The sequence below is a fragment of the Fundulus heteroclitus genome, chromosome 8 (assembly GCF_011125445.2).
Source record: "Fundulus heteroclitus isolate FHET01 chromosome 8, MU-UCD_Fhet_4.1, whole genome shotgun sequence".
NCBI lineage: Eukaryota > Metazoa > Chordata > Actinopteri > Cyprinodontiformes > Fundulidae > Fundulus > Fundulus heteroclitus.
The window spans coordinates 3,021,747-3,046,258 of record NC_046368.1 but is presented as its reverse complement, the minus strand read 5'-3'; the positions used below and the strand labels follow the sequence as shown (position 1 = coordinate 3,046,258).

The window sequence follows — 24,512 nt, the reverse complement described above, 5'->3', positions numbered from 1 at the left end:
GTCAGAATCGCCACCAGAACCAAAACTAAAACCTTGTGAGGGTCCTGCCTGCTGTCAGAAGGTAGAATGTGGGCTGGAGGTTTCAGCGCCGAGGTTCTGCTGAGCTCGGCGCTTTAATCTGGGGGATTTTGGGGCTGAAAGCTGAAGCATGGACTCTGTAATAAACAAGGAAGTAGTGAGCGCTGCTGGTTATGTTTGGGTCGGTTCTGATTTGGTTCTGTCCATGTTGGTGCTGTGTGGCTCTATCACTCAGGTAAAGGTTCTTCAGGCAGAGGATGTTCTGCAGCGGCTCTGTTGACGCGACGCAGAACCGTCATCAATCTGATGAAAGGAGATTTCCTGATGAATGAAAGGACTAAATTAGCCTGAATGTTTAGAAATCCCCGCAGGTGTTGCTGCAGATTCTCTGGGGCGTCACCGGATTACACCCACTCAGGTTTCACCTGGTGGAGCCTCACCTTCACGAGTCCTGAGGCGAGCCAGAAAACACGGAAACACGTGGAACCTCCCAGGAAATCCTTTACAGTCAGAGGTTCAGACTGTAAATCAGAGAATCAGTGGAATTTACTGTAACCCTGACTGATAATTAAAGTTCTGTCCAAACAGAACTTTAATTCTGGAAAGGTCTGTTTGGACAGAACTTTAATTATTAGTTTGGTTTACAGTAAAAATCCATTTATCCACCACATATCCACTAAAATCTCTAGTTCAGTTCAATTCAGGTAATTTATGCAGCGCCGATTGACAACTAGAGTCGTCTTGAGACACTTCTCAGGAAGAACGGATTATTTACAGTCAGATCTGCCCTGTCCTACAGACAGACTCAACTCAATGTTTTGTATAAAACGATGCAGTCATGTTCAGTTTAATATTAATTATGGATTAAAGGGTTTTCGCCTGCAGAAACCCAACAGATTGCATTGAGTCAATGACTTTGCAGCAATCCCTCATACCAACAGCAGAAAGGAAAACTCCAACAGAGATAACAAGAATTAAGAGCTGAAATGGTAATATGGTAATAGTGGATGATCTGCCTCCCCTGATGATGTCACAGCTAACAGAACACCAGACCAGGTGTACCTTCTATCAAGAGAAAAATGACAGAGAACAAAAAGTTAAAAGCTGAAATAACAACAAACAATGCAGATTGGAGAGCAGTAGGAGAACTCAGCAGAGAGAGAGAAATAGACCCTGATGTCCTCCAGCAGTCTAAGCCTATAGCAGCATAACTATAGAGGTAGCTCAGGGTAACATGAGCCACTCTGACTATAAGCTTTGTCACAAAGGAAAGTTTTAAGATTAGTCTTAAAAGTAGACGGGGTGTCTGCCTCACGGACCAAAACTGGGAGTTGGTTCCACAGGAGAGGAGCCTGATAGCTAAAGGATCTGCCTCCCATTCTACTTTTAGAGACTCTAGGAACCACCAGCAGACCTGCAGTCTGAGAGCGAAGTGCTCTGTTAGGAACATACGGGGTAATCAGAGCTCTGATATATGATGTTTGGGTTTCCGTACGGATCTACTGTGTTTTATTATGTAATTTTAAGAATACATTTGGTGATGGGTGCTTCAGCATTTTATGCCTGGATGGCGGCAGGCATCCTGCTCCTCATCCTGCTCTTCATCCTGCTCCTCATCAGGCTCCAGGAGCAGGAGCGTTTGGCCGGGGAATCCCTGCCGCTCACAGAAAGAGACACAACACACCCACACACACACGGCAGGAGTTATTATTAAGGCTTTCCGCCCACTAGTTTCATTTCGTCGGTCTGGTGGTTTCATCATCTGCAGGATCACCCTCACTATTAGAATAGTGACAGTAAGGAAGTGAAAAGATCAAACGGGGAGAAAAACGGGAACACGTCGGATCACGCCACACGATCCTTCACATCAGGACGGATTTTCAGGAACAAGTCTGACAAGTTGCTGAGAGCCCGTTTTATTTTAGGAATAGAAATCACATGTTTCTGTTGTTCTCTGTTTTTCTCATAAACCACATTTTTCCATAACTGTCAGTAATATTGAACGAGACTAACCCGGCATACAATCAGTAGAACCAGATACTCAGCAAATGTGTTTTAGCTGATTTAAGCACTGCAAAAATGGATCTAAAAATAAGAAAAATGTTCTTAAAATTAGTGTTTTATCCTAGATTTGGGCAGATAAATAAGATTATCTGCCAATGGAATGAGTATTTTCACCCCTAAAGTAAGATAATTAGATATACTGCACTTGAAATAAGATGATGGAGATGAATTGTTCCTATTTTAAGTGCTAAAATCTTATTCCATTGGCAGATCATCTTATTTACCTGCTCGATTTAAGGACAAATATACTTATTTCAAGACAATATTACTTATTTTTAGTTCCGTTTTTGCAGTGAGCCCGTTTGCTGTGGCGACGACCCGGATAGCTGAGAATCTGCACAGGACAAGTCTAGCTCCAAAGTCTAAATCACAGTAACAACGTTTCTTCTCCCTCATTTCAGAGGATGAACATTTTATAATATACAGACTCATTACACACACAGAGAAATGTTTCAATCCTTTTATTGCAATTTGGATGATTATGGCAGAGAAGGAAAACCCAAAAATCAGTATCTCAGAAAATCAGAACACTGTGAAAATGTACGACATGTTCATAGAAAGTTGAGTGGAGGGAAAAAGTGTGGTGGGAAAAGATGCATCAGCAACAGGGGAGGACTGAGGCTGGAGTCAACGCATCAGACGGATCCAACCCAGGATGTTGTTGTAGAACCTGAACCTGCTTCAAAATTCTCTTTCTGGACTTTGGACCACTGAGCAACAGCCCAGTTCTCGTTCTCCTCGGCCCAGGAAAGACCGGCAGCTATGAACATCTCCCAGAGCTCTGATCCATCCATCATGGGGACCTGGAGAGAGGATGGACCACCTGCAGACCCACCAGGACATGGACGTCCACCTGGACTGACAGGCTGGACCAGGAGAGCATTGATCAGAGAAGCAGGAGGACCATGGTGGCTCTGGAGGAGCTGCAGAGACCCACAGCTCAGGTGGAGAATCTTTCCACAGGACAGCTGATAGCCTTGCAGTCAACAAATGTGGTTATCATGGAAGACGGGTAAGAAGATGCTAAATTCATCTCTTTTGTTCTCATGCAAAACACCCCGTCTAGTGGAAAAACTAACACTGCACATGTCCTGAACACATGGTGGTGGCAGCATCATGCTGTGGGACAGGGATCAGAGTTTGATAGGAGGATGGATGGACCTACGTCCAGAACAATCCAGGAGATCTGAGACTGAGGAGGAGGAGGTTCACCTTCCAGCAGCAGAACCACCCTGAACATGCAGCCTGAGATACTGTGGGTTAGACTGGCCTAGTCAAAGTCCACACCTAAATCCAACTGGGAATCTGTAGCAAGACAGATGTTCTCAATCCAATTCTGACTGAGCTGGAGATGTTGTACAAAGAAGGTCCAATAAATGAAAGAGAAAACAATCCAAACCCTCAGGTTCTGTCGTCTTTAGCTTTTAGCCTGAAATTCAGGAACAAATATGCAGCCTGGATCCCTCTAACTCAGGGGTGTCAAACTCATTTTGGTTTAGGGGCCGCATTCAGCTTAATCTGATCTCAAGAGGGCCACACGAGAAAACTCATTGCAAGATTAAATAGAACTAATAAAAGTGGACTTGTTGTTGAGTTTTATATTAAATGAATTTCACTTTTACACAATATATTATGAATAACCTCAGCGTTTTTCAGAAAAGTATGTGCAATTTCAACAATAGTTTTACTCATTAATCATAAACATTTACTTAAGTGCATTATGCATAGGAACTGATCACAGTGATTAAACAATGTTGAAAAACATTTATTCACATTTTGGAACTTAAAAACACTGTCCTGCATGACAAAATACATCAAACAGATAAAAATTAAGAAATTATTTAAAATCAATTTTCCAAATCTGAAGCTCAGTGCTACCATCTGCCGATTTAAACACAGCGCCCCTCGTGGACAATATAGGAACTGCAGATTTTCAATTAAACGAAGTACATGTTTTTTTACAATAATTGTTTTATCATTCTCTTCCTTTTATCTCCTCTTTCTTTCACCTTTTCCTTTTTCTTCTTGTTCTTCCTTTCCTTTCCTGCTTTCCCATTGTAGTATCCATATCATTTGAGATATTCCCCGCATGAATCATAATAAAACTATTCACATTCATAAATCAAGCGAAGCACTGTGGCAAAAGCAGTACTGCTCCACTTGTGAAAGTCAAATCTGATGAGCTCTTTTTGGCATTAAGACAACAATTCTTATTGCCACATTGCCAGACAGGACACTGGAAAAAAAATTTTATTTTTATTTTTTTTTAAATGATAATGCATTTAGCCACCGGGCCGGACTAAATTGTTCGACTGGCCGGCACCGGCCCGTGGGCCGTATGTTTGACACCCCTGCTCTAACTGATGAACCGAGCATCAAAGGTCCAAAAACCTGCAAGTGAACCCTGTTTGGAGCAGTGAGTCAGTGCAGAAATCACACATTGGGTCAAAAGCTGGGAGCTGCAACCCTGACCAGCTGCAGAGAATCCAGGGAACCTGTGCAAAGGGAGGTAAAAGCTGAAGCACAATAATCCAGTGCTATCTAAAATATTAACATTTTTCTTATTCCTCCTTTAATGAAACAAAACTTAGATGGTATTTTATAGAAGCTTGATTATGCACTGGATGCAATGAAATCGCTGTTAAACTGAACTAGACTGTATTGAATTAAAATTACCCAAATGAAACGAAGTGAACTGAATAAACTAATTGAATTGAGATGAATTTAATGAACTAAATGAACTGAATTAACTAAATAAACTGAATGAATTAAATTATATGAATAAATTAAATTAGCTGAATGACTGAAATTAACTGAAACCAATTGAATAAATGAAATGTACTGAACTATATGAATTTAGATTAACTGAATTCATTAAATGAACTGAAATGAGCTGAAATGAACAGAATGAACTAAATTAACTGAAATTAATTAATTAAACATACTGAAGTAACTAAATGAACCGAAATTAATTGAATTAACTAAATTAAGTGAAATTAACTGAATTAATTAATTAAATGATATGAATGAAATAAAGGAACTGGAATGAATTGAATGAATCAAATTAACCGAATTGACTAAATTAACTGAATTGATTAAATGAGCTGAAATGATTTGAATGAATTAAATTAACTAAATTAACTGAATGAACTTAGTGTCAGGATTCTGTAGGCGGCGCTGTCTGCGCTGCCTGTTGTCTTTTTCCCTCACAGGTGACTGTAGCTGACAGGTGGGCGTGGTGCACACCTGCAGCTTGTTTCTGCAGCTCCGGCTTGGAGCTTAAAAGCAGGTTGCAGTCAGCTGAAGGACGCCGGAGTGTTAACCCGTTGTGGTACACATAGTGGCCACTGTCTCTCGACAGTTTCTCGTCCCAGCGCTTCTTATCTTCCTGGTTCCCTGTGCTAACTCTTGTCTGCTGTTTTTTCGTAGTTCGCTTTGTGCCTGAATTACTCACCGTTCACTTCTCTGAGCGCTGAAGACAGATTCCCGAATCCCCGCCGCTCAGATTTTGCTCTGGCATTTCCCTCGAGCTCCCCTGGTATTACCAAGCTGGACAAGAGTTTCCCTTCCCTGGATTCACCCTGGTTCCTTCGGCTGCTCTCTGTTCCCTGCTACCTGCTGTGGTGCTGCTGGGTTCCCCGCCTCTGTTCCACCTGCCAGCTCACCTGTCACTCGGTCACCTAGTTCCACCAAGAGTAAGAGTTCTACTGAATCCGTTTTTCCACTCCAATCCCCCCAGATAGGTTAGCCATACCTGGCGGTAAGCAGAGCTACACACAGCTTATTTCCCATACTCGCCCTCATTAATCTGCTCCTTTCTTCTCCAGCAGTGTTTAGATCCCGCCGTCTCGATCACTGTCAGCTGCTCTCTCAGAGAACACAGGATTTGTGTACCTTTGAGCCTTAATTAAACATCCTTAACTGCTCGTTGTCTCCTGACTGTGTTCTGCATGTGGGCCAAACACCTAAAACCATGACACTTAGATTAACTGAATTAATTAAATGAACTGACATGAGCTGAAATTAACTGAATAAACTAAATAAATTCAATTAACTAAATGAACTAAATGAACTGAATGACCAAATGACCTGAAATGAATTGAATGAACTAAATTAACTGAAATGAGCTGAATTAATTAAAAGTACTGAATTAACTAAATTAACTGAAATGGTTTGAATGAATTAAATGAACTGAATTAACTAAATGAACTGACTTAATTAAATGTACTGAACTAAATGAACTGAATGAACTAAATTAACTGAAATGAATTAAATTAATTGAATGAAATGACTTAATTAAATTAAATTAAATTAATTGAATGAACTAAATTAACTAAAATGACCTGAAATAATTAATTAAATGATGTGAATGAAGTAAAGGAACTGAAATGAATTGAATGAATCAAATTAACCGAATTAACAAAATTAACTGAATTAATTACATTAACTGAAATGAGCTGAAATGAACTGGATGAACTAAATTAACTAAGATGGTTTCAATGAATTAAATGAACTGAATGAACTTAGATTAACTGAATTAATTAATTAAATGAACTGAAATTAGCTTAAATATACTGAATAAACTATATGAATTGAATGACCAAATGACCTGAAATGAATTGAACGAACTAAATTAACTGAAATGATTTGAATGAATTAAATGAACTGAATTAACTAAATAACCTTGCTTAATTAAATGTACTGAACTAAATGAACTGAAATTAACTCAATTAACTAAATTAACTGAAATTAACTCAATTAATTAATTAAATGATCTAAATGAAATAAAGGAACTGAAATGAATTGAAGCCTATAAAAATTTATTTATACTAACATTGTCCCAATCCAAATAATATTTATTAATAACTAGAGTTGTTCCTACATTGTCCAGTTTTAAAGCTGCTCACTATGTGGTGTCTGCCCACCTGTGATCAGATATGGACGTTTTTAAGGAGACGTGTGAGGAAACAAACTCCTGCAGGTTTTAAGGAGTTCTCTAGTTTATTTCATGCAGAGCAGCAAACTTGAATACAGTTTTTCTTATTGCAGCTCTAGTAACAGACAGTAGAAAGAAACCTTGTGACAACAGTTGCCAGGTGGTTTCTGGGTAATGTAGGCCTGCAGGTGTGAGGAAGTAAACAGCCGTATAGATGAAGGAATGAGGGTCTCTGGTTCCTCACATAAACCTCACAGACACAAGTTCACTCTCACCTACAGGTGGATCAAGGTACTACAGACTCACTTCTATCCATAAAACCCTGTTATTATCTTCAGCTGTCACTTTCTACATGTGGTATTTATTAATCCTCTTATTATCTTCAGCTGTCACTTTCTACATGTCGTATTAATTAATCCTCTTATTATCATCAGTGATGGTATCAAGGTGTTGGTTGTTTGTTCCTGTAATACTTTATCAGCTGGTTCTGCTGTTCTTTATATCTCTCTCTGCAGGTGTAGAAGCAGACTCAGAGGATGTTATATCGCTCTCTACCATTTCTCTCCTCTTTCTCTTTCACCCTTTCTCCCTTTCAGTGTTTTCTCTCATCTTTTTCTCTCCTTTTTTCCTCTTCTACCTGTTTCTGTGTCCATTTAACATGAAATAGTCCCTGCATAAAATCTAATAAAGCTTCTTGCAGATATAAACCAAGCGGAGCTCTATGGAGAAAGTAAAGCTCCACTGGTGAAAGTAAATCTATTTACTTATACTTTTTTGGCATTAAGACAGTGATGCTTAATGCTATACTGCCAGAGAAGAGATGAAAAAAATAAATTTCTTAATTAACCTGGTTGGTTAATTAACTTTGTTAAACGTTCACTTTAACCCCTGCAATGAAGTTGATGAGGGCGCTGCGTCATGCAGCTGCTCAGGCTAAACCAGATCATCCAGCCAGCAAAACTTTGGGAAGCTTCAGGATGTTTGTGGTCTGATGTAAAGGAAAAAAACAGGATTCAAGACGAACAGTTTCAGAATTCTGCTCCATTTATTCAGGCTGTGGAACGACATCCAACAGATGTTCCATATTAAACAGGTTTCCAGAGTTTCCTTTTTTCACCTCAGGAATATCGCCAAAATTAGTAACATTCTGTCCAGGAGTGATGCTGAAAAACTAGTCCATGCATTTGTTACTTCAAGGCTGGACTATTGTAATTCTTTACTATCAGGAATTCCACAAAATGCAGTTCAAAGCCTTCAGCTGATCCAAAATGCTGCAGCAAGAGTTCTGATGAAAATCAACAAGAGGGATCATATTTCTCCTGTTTTAGCTTCCCTTCATTAGCTTCCTGTTAAATCAAGAATAGAACTTAAAATTCTTCTTCTAACTTATAAAGCCCTTAATAATCAAGCTCCATCATATATCAGAGCTCTGATTACCCCGTATGTTCCTAACAGAGCACTTCGCTCTCAGACTGCAGGTCTGCTGGTGGTTCCTAGAGTCTCTAAAAGTAGAATGGGAGGCAGATCCTTTAGCTATCAGGCTCCTCTCCTGTGGAACCAACTCCCAGTTTTGGTCCGTGAGGCAGACACCCCGTCTACTTTTAAGACTAATCTTAAAACTTTCCTTTGTGACAAAGCTTATAGTCAGAGTGGCTCATGTTACCCTGAGCTACCTCTATAGTTATGCTGCTATAGGCTTAGGCTCCTGGAGGACATCAGGGTCTATTTCTCTCACTCTGCTGAGTTCTCCTACTGCTCTCCATTCTGCATTGTTTGTTGTTATTTCAGCTTTTAACATTTTGTTCTCTGTCATTTTCTCTACATAGAAGGTACACCTGGTCTGGCGTTCTGTTAGCTGTGACATCATCAGGGGAGGCAGATCATCCTCTATTACCATCTAACATAGAAAGTACTCCTGGGTCAATGTGAGCTTCTGAGCTTTCTGTGTCTCTGCTCTGTCTTCTCTAAGCCCCAGTGGGTGGAGGCAGATGAGCGTTCACACTGAGCCTGGTTCTGGTTCTGCTGGAGGTTCTCCTCCCGGTTAAAGGGCAGTTTTCCTCTCCACTGTCGCTTCATGCATGCTCAGTATGAGGGATTGCTGCAAAGCCATGTACAATGCAGATGACTCTCCCTGTGGCTCTACGGTTCCCCAGGAGTGAATGCTGCTTGTCGGGACTTTGATGAAATCAACTGGTTCTCTTATATAGGACATTTTTGACCAATCTGTATAATATGATTGAATTTGACTTTGTAAAGAGCCTCGAGATGACATGCTTCATGGATTGAATTGAAGAAACATTTCTCTTTAGATCACAAAGTTTGAAACAGTTCAAACCAAGGAGCTCCTGGATTCTGGTCCGTTCTACCGGTGCAGGAGATGCTTCTCTCTGCGTACTCCGACTTCCTTCCAGGGTCCAGAAAAATGGATGAAAGGATCCGTACGGGAACCCAAACTGTTCCGATGCCTTTAAATATCCAGCAGCTACAGAACCCAGCGGTACAAAAAGTTCTGGATCATTACAAAAGTAGCCTTCAGATTCCTAAGGGAATCCTAGGATTAACCTAAAGTTTAGAGTAGGACCCAAAACGGTCCTGTTGGATCAGAACCACTGATGAAAGGGATTGTGTTGGACTTTCAAAATAAAGCTCAAAGATACATTGAAAACATATATAAAAATATAAGTTTTAGTTTTTCACTGTTTAGTTTTTAAACCGGAAGCTTCCAGGTCCAATCAGCAGAGAGTCCACGGTACCACCAGAACTTCCTGGTCGTCTTGCTGATTTTTTTTCAGTTGGATATTTATTTTCACATCAGTTTATGACCCAAATGTTTTGGAATTCGGCACCAAACTGAACCCGTTTAGACTTCCAGAACAAATTCATCCGGTCATGAATAAAGAAGCTAAAATAATTTCAACTCAAAACTAAACTGTGAACAAAATTACAAACAACGTCAAATAAGGCAGCGTAGCTCAAAGCTACGATAGGCTGACCTAAATCAAGACAACAAACATAAAAATCTCTTTAAATGCATTTATAAAATAATATTAGCTTAAAATAAATTAGAATAACTTCTGAAAAAGTTGTGCAGCAGAAACGTTAGATACAAAACAAGGATAGCTAACACAACCAGAACCAGCGCCGGACCCTGATCGGACCAGGGTCCAGTTCCTACGTTAAAAAAGCACCAAAGGACGATCTGCGGATCAGTTTATAGCCCGCTTCCAGAAACACTCTCAGCTTGTCTCCCTCATGCAGCCTGAACAGCTGGCCCACGTAGACGTTCTTGTCATGCCAGTCGTCTGACTCGCGGATGTCGATCAGGATCTGATCTTTGTCGTAGCCTCTGATCGACTGCTTCAGCTCCACCTCGAAGGCCTCCGGGTTTTTGTTGGGCTTCATGTCACATGGGTACAACATGAACCTCATGTAGACGAAGTACTGACCCGTGGCAGGGATCACAATGGACCGGCTGACGTTGTCGTAGGCCCCGCCTTCTCCTCCGAACATGGGCTTCCATTGGAGGATTTTGTTGACGGGTCCTTCGTCCTCATAAATGGACGCTGCAGAATGACGGAGCAAGCAGCGATGTTAGAATCTGTAGCAAGGGAAGCCGCAGCATCTTACTGGACCAGGACCAGGACCAGGACCAGGACCAGGACCAGGACCAGGACCAGGACCAGGACCAGGACCAGGACCAGGACCAGGACCAGGACCACAGAACCCATCCTCCTGATCGCTAGAAACAAGCTGCACATGAGGATAAAGTTGGATTGTCATCGTTAGCCGCTAAAGGTGGACATACAGGAAGTTCGCTGCTGGTGTCGGACCTGCAGCCAACGATCAGCAGGATGGAAAATGACTGAAAAACTAGGATTAAAAGTCAGATTTATGTGATAATGACGTCTATTCACCTGGAAAAAGCATCTTTTTGTCCACCTAAATGTTCAATAAATGTATAATCAGAGTCAAACGGGTTTGTTCTTTATTACTTTCAACTTTGTTAACATTTGTTTGTGGGTTACTTTATATTTTTGGTATAACCAGGTTCTTAGTGATTTTGTACACTGATAATTATTAACATTTTTGTTTTGTTTCTATTGTTTGCTTTTATAAGTCAGCCAGGAAGAAGCGTGGGTCCGTTTCTGAGTACGGGGTCTGGTTCGGACCAGCATGCACTGGGGTGGGCCGACGGCTTTTACCCAAAAAACTTTAAAGTACCCCAAACTTTGGGACAAGCAACGGAGTCACCACTAAACACGCTTTGCACAATTTAAGAAGGACAAAAAGCGTGCTGCTCAGAAAAAAGGTGGAAGCCGGTTATTTCTGAGTCTCTGGATGTTGAGTTAGCAGTTTGGTCGGCCTGCACACCCTGAAGGCTGGGAAGATTTAACTTTTCTGGTCTTCTTCATTCTTGTATTAATCCATCATGGCTGCCCCTGTGGAGGCTGTACAGTTTCAGCACCGCTGTTCAGGCCCGTTAGTACTAATGTGATTATAAATAGAGACATTCTGCAGAAAAAGGAGCATTTATGTCACATCTAACATTAAAACAGAGCCATACATTTTAAATGTGACAAAATAAACCAGGTTGCTGTTGAGTTTATGGGTTAGCAGCTGGACTGGGATGGTTTCATGTTATCTACTGGTTCTGTGGGGTTCTGTGGGGTTCTGTGGCTCTGGTTTTTAAAATCAAGGGAAGATCACTTACTGAGATCGATGCGCAGAGGACTGGGGGTGGACGGTTCCCCTGAGGACAGACGGAGGGTTAAACAGAGTTCAGGTTTGTTTCTGACAGGATCATAAAACCGTCACTGTCAGTCTGCGTACCTGCAGGGTCCAGATGGTTCTGAATGGAAGGGGCAGGACTGGACACAGCAGCCGTCTGTCAATAAAGCAGAACAGGTTTTCAGAATCTTTCAGCGGGCCGGGAACCTTATCAGGAACCTACAGGAACATTATCACTGCAAAAGGAAACTAAAAGTAAGTATACTTGAAATTAGTGTATTAGTCCTTGATTTGAGCAGATAAATAATATTATCTGCCAATAGAATGAGTATTTTAACCCCTAAAATAAGATAAATAGCTATAATTACCTCGAAATAAGATGATAAATATGAATTGTTCCTATTATAATAGCAACAATCTTATTCCACTGGCAGATCTTCTTATTTACCTGCTCAAATCAAAGACTAATGCGCTCATTTCAAGTATATTTGACTTACTTTTAGTTCCCTTTTAGCAGTGAAGAGCCTATAGAAGGGTTTATGATAAATAAAACCCATCATGCATCATAAGTGTTATTAAATAACATAATAATTATAGTAAATAATTGATTCTCCAGCCTGTTGGACACCCAGGGAAGTTTTGGTATGAATTTAGTTTTTAAACATCTTTTCGAGGTCAAAAGGCTCAATAATCTACTGAAAATAAAATGTTCACCAATGGCTGCCGGTTTGAAGTAAATAAAACGTGTGAAGAAGCGGCTTCATGTCGGTAAATGAGGAAAAATCAACCGTTTTTTTTCCCTGCAAACTTTGACATTTATGATATTTCCAGAAATATGGACCTACTGAACCGGACCAGAGTCAGAACTGGGTCTGGGCTCAATGTCTGCTAGTGGAGGAAAATGAATTTTTATTGCTCTGTGCTTTTATCCGCTCTCATTTGCGCCTTTTCATTGGCTGCCGGCTCTAATCACCATAACTCATAAATATAAATACCGATTTCTAAGAGTTGCCATTTTTAAATCTAGATTAAATGTCCAGGCGTTTCACTGAACCGAAAAAAAAAACGTGTTCTAACACAAAGTTTGAGCCTGGATGTATTTCCAGATGATCAGACGCAGCCTGCAGGAAGGTTCGGCTCTGTCCGGCCCGGATCCGAACCATGGCCGGGACAGAGCAGAGGGAGGCGGTTCGGATCCAGCCCCAGCCAGAATCCAGAGCAGGTTCCGCCCAGCTGATGGGTCTAAAAACCCGAACCTCCAGCCGAACCGCGCTTTGCATAATGATCCCGGTACTGGAAGCGGACTCAGCCAGGATGGTAAACGACTTAATCTGGGCTTTTCTCTGATTGGAGCAGAATTTCTGTCACATTGTTTGTAATGTAAATAAGGCAGAGCGCCCCCTGTTGGCCGCGCGTCCGTGGCGCAGATGGCCGGACTTACCGCAGCTCTCCGGTGCGTAAAGTCCGCGCAGTTGAAGACGACGAGCGCAGCGCAGCCGAGGAGCAGCAGCAGGGTGGCGATCCTCAGCCGGGCCTCCTGCCGCTTCATCTCCCGGCAGTGAGTGATGAGGAGGAGCAGAGGGTCCTCCGCCTGCACCCCCATCCCCACCACCACGTCTCCGCTCTCTCTGTGACCCATGATGCTCCGCTGCGCCTGCTCTGCTGCTCTCCAGCACTCTGGGTTCTCCTCATCCTGGCTCCCACTTTAACTGACACCTCCCACACAAAGTTGCCCAACCTGGCTTACCTCACTGTTTATTTTTACACATGGGAGAAGAGGAGGAGCCAGGACGGCCTCCAGCATCACCGCATTTACAAACAGACCACCGGGTCACATTTCAAAAGCTTATCAGCACTTTACTGTAATTAACTGTATTTTCATTTGAAGTTTAGTTAGCCACGCCCTGGTTACTGTCTGACTGGATTCCAGCTTCCCCTTGTCACATGCCGTTGTGCCCCTGGGCAAGGCACTTTACTCCAAGTTGCCTAACGAGCTGGGTGTATGAATGTGTGCGTGTTAGTCAGAGTGATTGGGTGAATGTGTCCAGTGTGCAGCGCTTTGGGTCAGCATGACTGGAGAAGTGCTTTATAAGTCCCGTCCATTCAGCATTTGTAGAACCGAGCTTAAACAGAACCTGTCTGACTACAGGAAGTAGGCTAAACATCACGACCCCTGAGCTAAAGAAAGGTTAAAAAGATCAAACCAGCTTTTCCATCTCGACCAGGTTCCACCAATAAAGTTGTTTCTGGCGCCAAAACGTCTTCATGCCTTTCCCCTAAACCCGGTTATGCTTCAAACAATAAATTCTGCTCAGATGAGAAGCTATCAGTCAGGAAAGGGCTTCAGATCCATTTGGACCTCCAGAGAACCACAGTGAGAACCATGATCCACACGTGGGGAGAACGTGGAACAGAGGGGAACCTGACCCCACAGAATCACTCCAGAACCTCATCAACGACTCATCCAGGAGGTCCCAGAAGAACCCAGAACATCATCTGAAGCTCTGCAGGCCTCACTGCTGACGCTAAGGTCAATAAGAAAGAGAGACATGGGAGAGATCCAAGACAAGAACCACTGCTGACCCAAAAGAACACAAAGACCCGTCTCAGATTTACCAAAATACATCTTAATGATACCCAGAGACCTCTGGGAAAATGTTTGGTTCTAAGTTTTCTTTACCAGAACATCATACCTACAGTCAAACATGGTGGTGGTAGTATGATGGTGAGGGCTGCTTTTGGACCTGGACCAGGACTGTCGCTGCATGCATGCTCGGTATGAGGGATTGCTGCAAAATCACAGCCTCAAAGCAGCAACCATCCTTCTGGAGGATTTAACGCTGCAGGTCAACGACTGGATGCAACCTGCTGGCTTCCTGAGAGAGAAACTACCTGTCTGGAGGATTTGATTGAACTGACTCAGAACCCTGAGACGACATATGGTGGATATTTATGGTACATAAATAAACTGATTTGATCTGATCTCACCACTTGCTGTCATGGCTGGAACCACGAATCCTGCTCTGTAGCAGAAAATCATGAAGAAGAAAGTTTGTGACCTGGGCTCAGGTCCAGCGGGGTTCTGCTGTAGAACAATAATCCAACCTTGATGAGACCACCTCTGAACCAACAAAGCTTGTTGGGGTGGTTTGCACTTAAATCTTAAATGGTGTTTTAGTACTGATCCTTTTTTTGTGAAGCGCTCTGTATTTGTGAAAGACACTATAGAAAAAACTTACTTGGTAAAATCTGTCTGATGATCTGAAGGATGTGACAAAAAAGCAATAAGAAAATACGAGAACTGGGAGCTAAAGTACTTTTTCACAGCATCTAATAGACATTTATCTGAAAAACTGATCTATGAAAGTTGTTTAGTTTAATCTGCATAGACATAATGGAAGCTGGCATGATGAAGGTCCTGGTTTATTTATCTACGGCTTCATAGAGAAGACGTGGTGATCTTTTCATGGTTTGATGTGGTTTTTGTTTTTCAGACATCAGAGTCAAAGCCAGAGTTGACTTTCTGGAACATTTCCTGGCTGAAATTACTTGTATGGATCTTAAAAGGAGTAACTGTGATGACAACTCACTACTAAAATGTGTGGAAAATGAGCTCAATCATATGCTTTGGTCCAGAAAAACTGAATCATTGCTGGAAGCAGAAATCAAAGGAAGCAATCAGGTGTAAACAAACAACCCGGGCTTGGTGTGGGCGACCAGAACAAAAACGGCCACTTGTAATCCTGCTGACCCAGGTTGGTTTCATTAGAGATGAATGCATTTTTTATTTCATACAAAGACCAGAATAAAAGCCAAGGGTGGGTCAGGGCTTCATGTGGGTTGTTGTTGGTTTGGTTCTTTATTCTGCATTTTCTCTCTGTCTGGAAAAGGTCTCAGATGTCAAACCTTGGCAACCAGTTGCATCTGGAGAACATCAGGACCTTCTGGTAAATCTGTTTTTATGGAGGGGATCCCAGCGACGAGGACCAGTGAATCATCATTAGCTGCTTCTTCCTGTGGGAATCAGGAAGGTTTTACTTACTTTTCCACACAGCTTTGCCCAACCAACAATGACAGAGCAGAATCTGGTCATTTTTAATCAGGCTTTGTCTAAATGTTTAAAGTAAAACGCTGGAACTGAATGAGTGTGTGCTTTCTTTTTGTCGTCACTGCATGTTAAGATTCTTCATGCACCGTGCCGTAGACGTGGAGATATCAGCTTTAAATGACTAGAAATGCCTTAAATTCAGGAGTTTGGAAGGAGAACTTGGTAGTCAGCTAAGCTAACAGCGTAGCTATCTGGGTGAACCATAGCTAACAGCGGCTAACTGTAGCTCACATTCAAATGTTTAGTTTGCAGTTATTTTATATGAATTAAAGTCAACTTTAATCAACAAAACGATTAAAGTTAAATATGTTGAACTAGTTGATGAATAACTTTAAATTGAGTAGATTTAGATATCGACGTCCAACACAGTGGCGGATGGCCCATAGGGGGCGCTCAGGCGCTGCCCTCCCTAGATGTGGAGGGAAAAAGTCAAAATATATATAGATTTTAAAACTATTATTGATGTCAGTTTTTACTTAATAATATGTGGCTACATGTAATAAGAATTATTAAAACACTTCTACTGATTGACTCTATCATTTAACAGTGCATTTCCACCAACAGAACGTATCATTTCTCTTCTTCTAGGGCTTCTTGAGTGACAGCCCCACAAGTGTAGCGAAATAACCAATCGGAGCTTACCAGCGTGACAAAACGGGTGAATTAGAGCGTACTTTTAGTTTATTTTTGGAATCTAAACAATGCCTACGACTTGTTGTGCTGCCGGTTGCACACAGAGGCATTCCAAATCGTCGGATGTACGTTTCTTTAATTTACCGAAGGACGAAGAAAGAAGAAAGAAATGGATAATTTCAATGAAAAGGATGCAGGCAGACGACTGTGGCAGCCATCATACCATGACAGAATTTGTAGTCTATAGTTCATCTCCGGTAAATACAACTTAATTCTGCACTAGATAGTGTTCTACTTAAATCATTATATAAATAAAAAATTAGTATATATATTTAAGTCAAGACGTAAACGTTCGTTTCGTAATAATATACGTACATGTGCAATGTATGCAAACCCTCTGGCATGAGTCTGTGAAAAGGATTAATAAGACAAAAACACCAAAATAATCCCTAGTGAACAATGTTTTTTTATTAATTAAATGCTTATTGTGGAATTGTAGTAATTTTCCGACTTTTAATTTAAATGCATGTACTGGGTTAGGCAGGGAAATATATTGGTGGGATTTCATGTTTTTATGGGTTCACCTGCGTTAAACAGTGGAGCTGGTGTTAAAGCAGCAAGGAGTGACACATTCAGATGTTTCAGGAGCTGAGGGAACATCTGGAAGCAGTAGTGAAAACTCAGATGACTAAACGATGCAAGGAGAAGAGAGGAAATCACATGATGGTTTTACAAAATTCTAAGTAAATGTGAACAATGAATAAATCTGAACAAATCTGAGTCGTGTTTTGGCTGGCTGTGTTTCTGAGCAGCTGACTGATTCCTTGAGATTTGTGGCTTCCTAGTTGTGTTTGGATGGTCTCTCTGGCCTTTTGACAACTTAGCTCTTGTTTTGGTTCTTTAACCTGCGGCAGAAAAAGAGAAAAGTTGTTTTTGCAGCTTGCGATCTGCTCCCCGCCTCTCATCCCTTTAATCCTCTCCTCCCTCAGCATATTGTTTGAGACGAGGCAGGACAGGTTCATTTGTATAGAAAATCTTTCATTTATAACATTTCAAAGTGTTTTGAAGCTGAAATATGTGACATCAAAGGAACAAAATACATTAAAGACAAGAAATACGTTCAATGAAGCAGATGAAAGGAAAGAAGCATTAAAGTGGTCATTCAAAATAAAAATTATGAATAAAGATCAAATAAATTGGTGAAATAAACTCAAACTTTCCTTGTTTGAGCTACAGGTCTTTGTAGTTTCTATCAGAACTGAAGAGCTGGGGGCACAGCCAGGTGGAGATGGAGAGGACGGACGGATGGATGGATGGATGGATGGATGGATGGATGGATGGATGGATGGATGGATGATGGATGGATGGACGTATGGATGGATGGACGTATGGATGGACGTATGGATGGATGGATGGATGGATGGATGGATGGATGGATAGATGGACGTATGGATGGACGTATGGATGGATGGATGGACGTATGGATGGATGGATGGACGTATGGATGGACGTATGGATGGATGGATGGACGTATGGATGGATGGATGGATGGATGGATGGATGGATGGATGGACGTATGGATGGATGGATGGACGTATGGATGGATGGATGGACGTATGGATGGACGTATGGATGGATGGATGGACGTATGGATGGATGGATGGACGTATGGATGGACGTATGTATGGATGGATGGATGGATGGATGGATGGATGGATGGATGGATGGATGGATGGATGGATGGACGTATGGACGTATGGATGGATGGATGGACGTATGGATGGACGTATGGATGGATGGATGGACGTATGGATGGATGGATGGATGGATGGATGGATGGATGGATGGACGTATGGATGGATGGATGGACGTATGGATGGATGGATGGATGGATGGATGGATGGATGGATGGACATATGGATGGACATATGGATGGATGGATGGACATATGGATGGATGGATGGATGGATGGATGGATGGATGGATGGATGGATGGATGGATGGATGGATGGACGGACGGACGTATGGATGGATGGATGGATGGATGGATGGATGGATGGATGGATGGATGAATGGATGGACATATGGATGGACGCATGGATGGACGTATGGATGGACGGATGGATGGATGGATGAATGGATGGATGGACATATGGATGGACGTATGGATGGACGTATGGATGGACGGATGGATGGATGGACGTATGGATGGATGGATGGATGGATGGATTGATGGATGGATGGACATATGGATGGACGTGTGGATGGATGGATGGACGTATGGATGGACGTATGGATGGATGGATGGATGGATGGATGGATGGATGGATGGATGGATGGATGGATGGATGGATGGATGGACATATGGATGGATGGATGGATGGATGGATGGATGGACGGACGTATGGATGGATGGATGGGTGGATGGACGGATGGATGGATGGATGGATGGATGATAATGTGACGAACTTCAGAATATTCCACATTATCCCTCTTCAGTGAATTTCTGATCAGGCAGTTCATTTTTAGCTCTCTGGCTCCCCCTGGAGGCCGGGGATATAACAGCACTTTCATTTCTAGAGATCCATCCATAATTAAAGTGATCTGGTATTTCCCTCTGAGATCACATTCAACAACTTTTTATCACTTTTTATCTTTAAAGGCGAAGCAGAGAAAAATGAAATCTACGTTGATCCTTGTTGCTTCTAAGTGATAAACAGCTGATTGAAAATCTGTGGGAAATTCAGGAAGTTGACTGTAAATATCGTTAGCTTTCAGTCATAGAACCGGCTAAAGACTGGACCAGATTTATTGAGTCCTGATGAAGGGCCAGGCTTAAAAGCAGGTGGATTTGCTTTTTCATGTAGTCTGGAAATGTCTGTCTCTGACTTTATGCTTTTTGCCAAAAATAAACACTTGTTGGACCTGTTGCTGTTTAAGACGCTTTCCTTTGAATCTCCTGCAGCATCAATGTTCTGAACCTGCTGCAGCCACACAGTCCGGTTTTCTCCTCCTCACAATGTGTTGGTAAATAAAATTGGTTATTGATTATCTAATTTTCAGTACTCTTTGCCTTAAACACTATCGTTGTGGCCCCAGACCTGTACTGCATCCACCCTGGGTGGAAAAGAGACGTTTGGTTTTAATTTAGATAATTATTAAAGAAAATCTTGATTATTTCTGTATTTATTGTACTGCTTTGCACTTAATCTCTGAAAATAAATTGCAAGGTATTCTTATTTAAACCACTGTTTTGGGTTTTGGTCATTCATCCATAACGAGCTGAGATGTAACAGTTACATAACAACGTGAATCAAACTTCACTGATTGTCACAGTGAAACTAAGCGGCTCCGTCACGTTTGGGCGCACCTCAGGGAAGCGTCCTTAGCTCACTTAACTTTTCCATTCATTTGTTGTTGCAAACCAAGGTGTTTGTTAATATTTCTATGATGTCTATAACTGAACTGTACGTGTTGACAAACACTTAATAATATAATAATAACAGACTTTCCAAATAAAAGATTTTCAATGACTTCAACAACGATAGGCTGGAGGCGGCCATCTTGTTTTGTCGCCTCATTTCTTTGTTAGTTTTGGTTCTGGTGAAATGATCCAGATCCTGCTGGAATCTGAGAATGATACTCGACTCAAGCCTATATTTGGGTTTTGCATCTGAGGAAAATCTTGAAATTGGTTATTTCCATTGCACTGCTGACTTGAAACGTGTTATAGACTTCCTTTACTTTTGTAGGAAGGTTCTAGTCTGGTTCTGCTTCCTGCAGCGAGTTTAAATCTCAGCAGCAGAACTCTGTCTTCAGGATAACCTTTTGGCATTTTCACTTCTGTCTGTGAACCCCCCCCCCCCCCTCCATGAAAACAGTGATGAGGAAACAACGTCAGAACTGCTGACTGATGCTGAGTAATCCTCCGTTTGGGTTTCTGCCACAGTTTCATTCTCTCCATCAGGACAAAGTTCATAAATGTTCCAGTAAAGAATTCTGAGGATTCATCGCCCACCCTGAGGATTTTTCCAGTAGCTTTTCTGGAGAGGAGTTGCTATGATTGATCATCTCTACATGATGGTGGTGTCCTCATGTCAGAAAACAAAAACTGATGATGCAATGCAGCTGGTCTATATAAGAAAGAAACTAAAAGAAGAAAGTTGGCAGAAGAAGATGTTGTAAGCAGTTTTCCTGGAAACTAGACCTGGAATATCAGATCAGCAGGAATCAGAAGAAACTGAGATAAAGTGCAAAGCGCTGCAGGCCTGCATTAATCACGCTGTGATTTATTAGAAAGGACAAGCTTTGCCCCGTGATCCTGATGGGCGAGCAAAGACGTCTTTTCCTTCCTCAGAGTCGTTAGCAGCTGCAGATCTGAATTATCCGGTTCCTCATTAGCAGCAACGTCTGGGACATAATCACCAACGCCCAAGAGCCTGTTGCTCTAAAAGCTGCTCAGTGGAGAAAGCAGCTATCAGCAGCCGCCATGAGGCAAAGGAAATATCACGTCTTTGTCCCCAAATCTAAAGGTTGTGAAGGAAAATTCAATCAGAGAATGTTTAATGAACTTTTTACTTCCCAGAACAAAGCGGATGTGTTTTATGTTTCATCTGGTTGCATCCATCCATTCCTGCCTTTCAGGCTGAAGCAGCTGGAAAACAGTGGGAGACGTTTACAGAGGAGTTGTTTTAGTGATGGTTGTTGGTTCTAATCCTACAGTAAGAAACCCCAGAGGCAGCAGTCAGCACAGCCCGCAGCATGACTCCACCACCGCCGTGCCTCAGGCTTTCACATGCAGGCCGCCGTCTCTGGTCAACTAAGCTGAGATTAATTCTGACTTTGATCAACGTTAAATTAAACAGATAAATTAGCATAAACGAACTAGAAAGGCCATTTTATGTAAGCTAAATGTCATTTAATTTTTGTGACTAAAATAAATTAAGAAATAAAGACTCTCTAATGATGTTAATTTATTGAACAGAAAAGATTCACATCTATCCTTCAATGATCCACCAAAGACAACCAACACTAGATATTCCCACACTATCCTGCACAACCTAAACGTAACGTGAGCATTTCCAGCATTCTGATTGGACGATCCTCCATGTACGGACAGCCTCTGTTTAAGTCTCGTCTGAAGACCCACTTTTATTCTTTGGCTTTTAACTCCGCGTAATTGTGTGGTCCTCTGTGCCCTTTTAGTTTGTTTATTTTATCTATTTATATTATATTTATTTATTTATATATTTTTCATGCACAGCACATTGAAATCTTTTTCTGTTGTTAAATGTGCTATATAAATAAAGTGGATTGGATCCCAGCTTGGGCTGTAGGTGACCCACTATGTCTACTGAGAGCTACTGCGCATGCTCACTGAGACTTCAGATGTTATTTAAACAAACGGTGATGAACCCCAATATCAAGACTCCTCAGGAGGATTTACCTGCTGAGATTTTTACTTTTCTGGCAGACTGAGATATTTAGACACAAATGTTTGTCATTCTTTTCATTTAAAAAGAATGCCAAAAATGGCTTGTAGAGAGCCAAACTTGTGGGCACTAAGGTTATCTGTATTTAAATAATTTATAATTATTTTTAACATGAATTGTATTTCTTAACCATAATGTTTTTTATGTAATTGGCATTGTAATTTTATCTTGTGATTTTATAATGGTGATTACTTTTAAGGTTGCCTTTTTACACCTGGCTGGGGGACTACCAATGAAAATTAGCACTCTTTAGCTAACTCGGGTACATTTACATTGTTTTAATGTTGATTAATGTACACTGTCCCCTTTAAAAAAGAAAAAAAGAACTTTATTGTTAAGGGAATCTGAGTTTTTTTTTCAACAATATTACTCTATAAAGAACGATCCTGTCCCACTGATTATTATAGAGAACATAGAGCTCCACAGCGCCACCTGGTGGCCCCACATGCAGAGACGCCGCAGGTTAGGAGGGTCCATGATCACATCATCCCTCACCTCCAGCATCTCGACCAGAAGGAAGAGGGGGTAAACAACCTGGACCTCCATCTCCAAGAAGAAAGATAAAATTATGAAGAGGACCATCATCACTCCCCTCCTGATACACGAAGAGGAGGAGGAGGAGGAGGAGTCCAGATCTACCAGTTCCTGGGTGTCCAGATGTCTGCTGACCTCACCTGGACAACATCTGGCTCCAGGTGGAGAAAGACCATCAAAGACTGGATTTCCTCAGGAGGATGAAGGACCTTCTCCTCCCTCACCAGAAGAGCAGAGGTCTCCTACCTTTACAGTCCAGCTACATGAAACCCGTTCTAATTGTTAATTAGACTCTACTGGAGGAAGTTTGTTGTTATTTTTGAAGAACCGTCGCCTTATTTCTGTTTTTATAGTTGAACGTAAAGAAAAACAAGATATCTGCAACGACAGGATGGAAACATTTTCTTCCCTGGGGTGTTAATATTTGTGAAAAGCAGATCTAAAATCATATCGCAGACGTTTTTAGTCTCAATGCAATCATTCCCCAAAAACACAGAACAGCTGCTACACTGGCATTTTTTTATTAGAAACCTTTAACAGCGTTAGTTGGTGCTTTAGCATTTTAAGCCACAGTCTGCTGACTCCTGCCTGGAGGAACATGGAGAGCTTCCTGGGGTGTTGCTCCAGCTGTGGGGTTCTGCAGCAGCTCTCAGGAGAACAGGAAGAACCGACTAGCAGAACGTATCATTGTCTCTGCTGCCCTCTGGTCTCGCTTCAGTGGCCTTTACCTCGAAAAGGATTGTTGGGATTTTATTCTTTCAGGTAACAGACATTAACAGATCTGTACCTGGACAAGCCTCTGGAGAACATCCAAGAACCTGGAGGCCGATGTCCAGCTGTGTCTGAGTTACACCCTGAAACCCTCTGAGGTCTGCCTGGAGATGGAGTCCACTGCAGAAAGGGAAGTAAAAGTCAGTAAAATGTCTTTAAATGAGAGTATTTGTCCTTGATTTGAGCAGATAAATAATCCCCTAAGATAAGATCATTAAATACGTTCACTTAAATAAGATGATGGAGACGAGTTGTTCCTATTTTAGTTTTACAGGATCTCAGTCCGTTTAGACTTGCTGCTCAACCCAAGAACAAATTCACTCATTTCAAGAAAATTTCACGTATTTTATTTCCCTTTGTGCAGCAAAGAGGAAGAGGAGCATCCAGCCGACCGGCCGGGTTCTGGCAGCAGGACGGGTCTGGGTCGGTGCCGTTAGCAAAGCTAAAGCTGTTCCACACGTCCAGAACCTGTTTGTTGTTTCAGTTCTTTGGTTCTGGCTGGAAAACGGAGCGGACCCGCCGAGCAGAACTCCGGGAACGCTGCAAAAACAGATCTAAAAATAAGTAGAATATCCTTAAAATGTGTGTTTTTGTCCTTAATTTCAGCAGGTAAATAATATTATCTGCCAATGGAATGAGTATTTTGACCCCTAAAATAAGATAATTAGACATCCTGCACTTGAAATAAAATGATGGAGATTAATTGTTCCTATTTTAAGTGCAAAAATCATATTCCAATGGCAAATGATCTTTTTTACCTGCTCAGATGAAGGACAGATACACTCATTTTAAGAGAATATTACTTATTTTAGTTCTGTTTTTGCAGTGAATTAACAGAGGCAGTTTGCATATTCACATGGATTCATTGCAAAGGCGTGAAAATGAGAGACTAATTATTCATTTCAGCTTCAGACAGAAATAAATAAACACGGTACTGTCCCTTTAAGGCAAGAAGGTCTGTTTCTAATAAATAATAAATTATTTGCATATCTTGTTGTGAGATCTTTTCTCTACGTGATTCTAGGCGTAAACCAGTCGTCCTTTTTTACTTTTAACAGGCCAGAACAAAAGAACCTCCAGTCGGGTCCAAAACGAGCAGAACCGTCCTCACATCTGTGTCATTGTTCATTTCACAGAAACTAAACCAAGATCTAGACAAAAGAAGCACACCCTCTGATCCACATCCTGCAGAACCTGCCGGATGTGGTTCTGCCGGACCTCCTCGCTC

General features: G+C 41.6%; 2 protein-coding genes across 2 annotated transcripts; both read right to left on the bottom strand.

Annotated features, from left to right (window-relative positions):
* Positions 1-9,241: 9,241 nt before the first annotated feature.
* LOC105918448 lies at positions 9,242-11,765 on the bottom strand. The gene is made up of 2 exons (XM_012853530.3): positions 11,730-11,765; positions 9,242-10,581 (listed from the first exon to the last, which is right to left on the bottom strand). The coding sequence occupies exon 2, from the start codon at positions 10,526-10,528 to the stop codon at positions 10,190-10,192; it is 339 nt and encodes a 112-aa protein (XP_012708984.2). The 5' UTR covers positions 10,529-10,581; positions 11,730-11,765; the 3' UTR covers positions 9,242-10,189.
* A 5,622-nt stretch (positions 11,766-17,387) lies between these two features.
* LOC118564007 (guanine nucleotide exchange factor subunit RIC1-like) lies at positions 17,388-18,735 on the bottom strand. Its single transcript, XM_036140692.1, has 3 exons — positions 18,362-18,735; positions 18,082-18,233; positions 17,388-17,392 (listed from the first exon to the last, which is right to left on the bottom strand). The coding sequence occupies exons 1-3, from the start codon at positions 18,733-18,735 to the stop codon at positions 17,388-17,390; spliced, it is 531 nt and encodes a 176-aa protein (XP_035996585.1).
* Between the last annotated feature and the right edge of the window lie 5,777 nt (positions 18,736-24,512).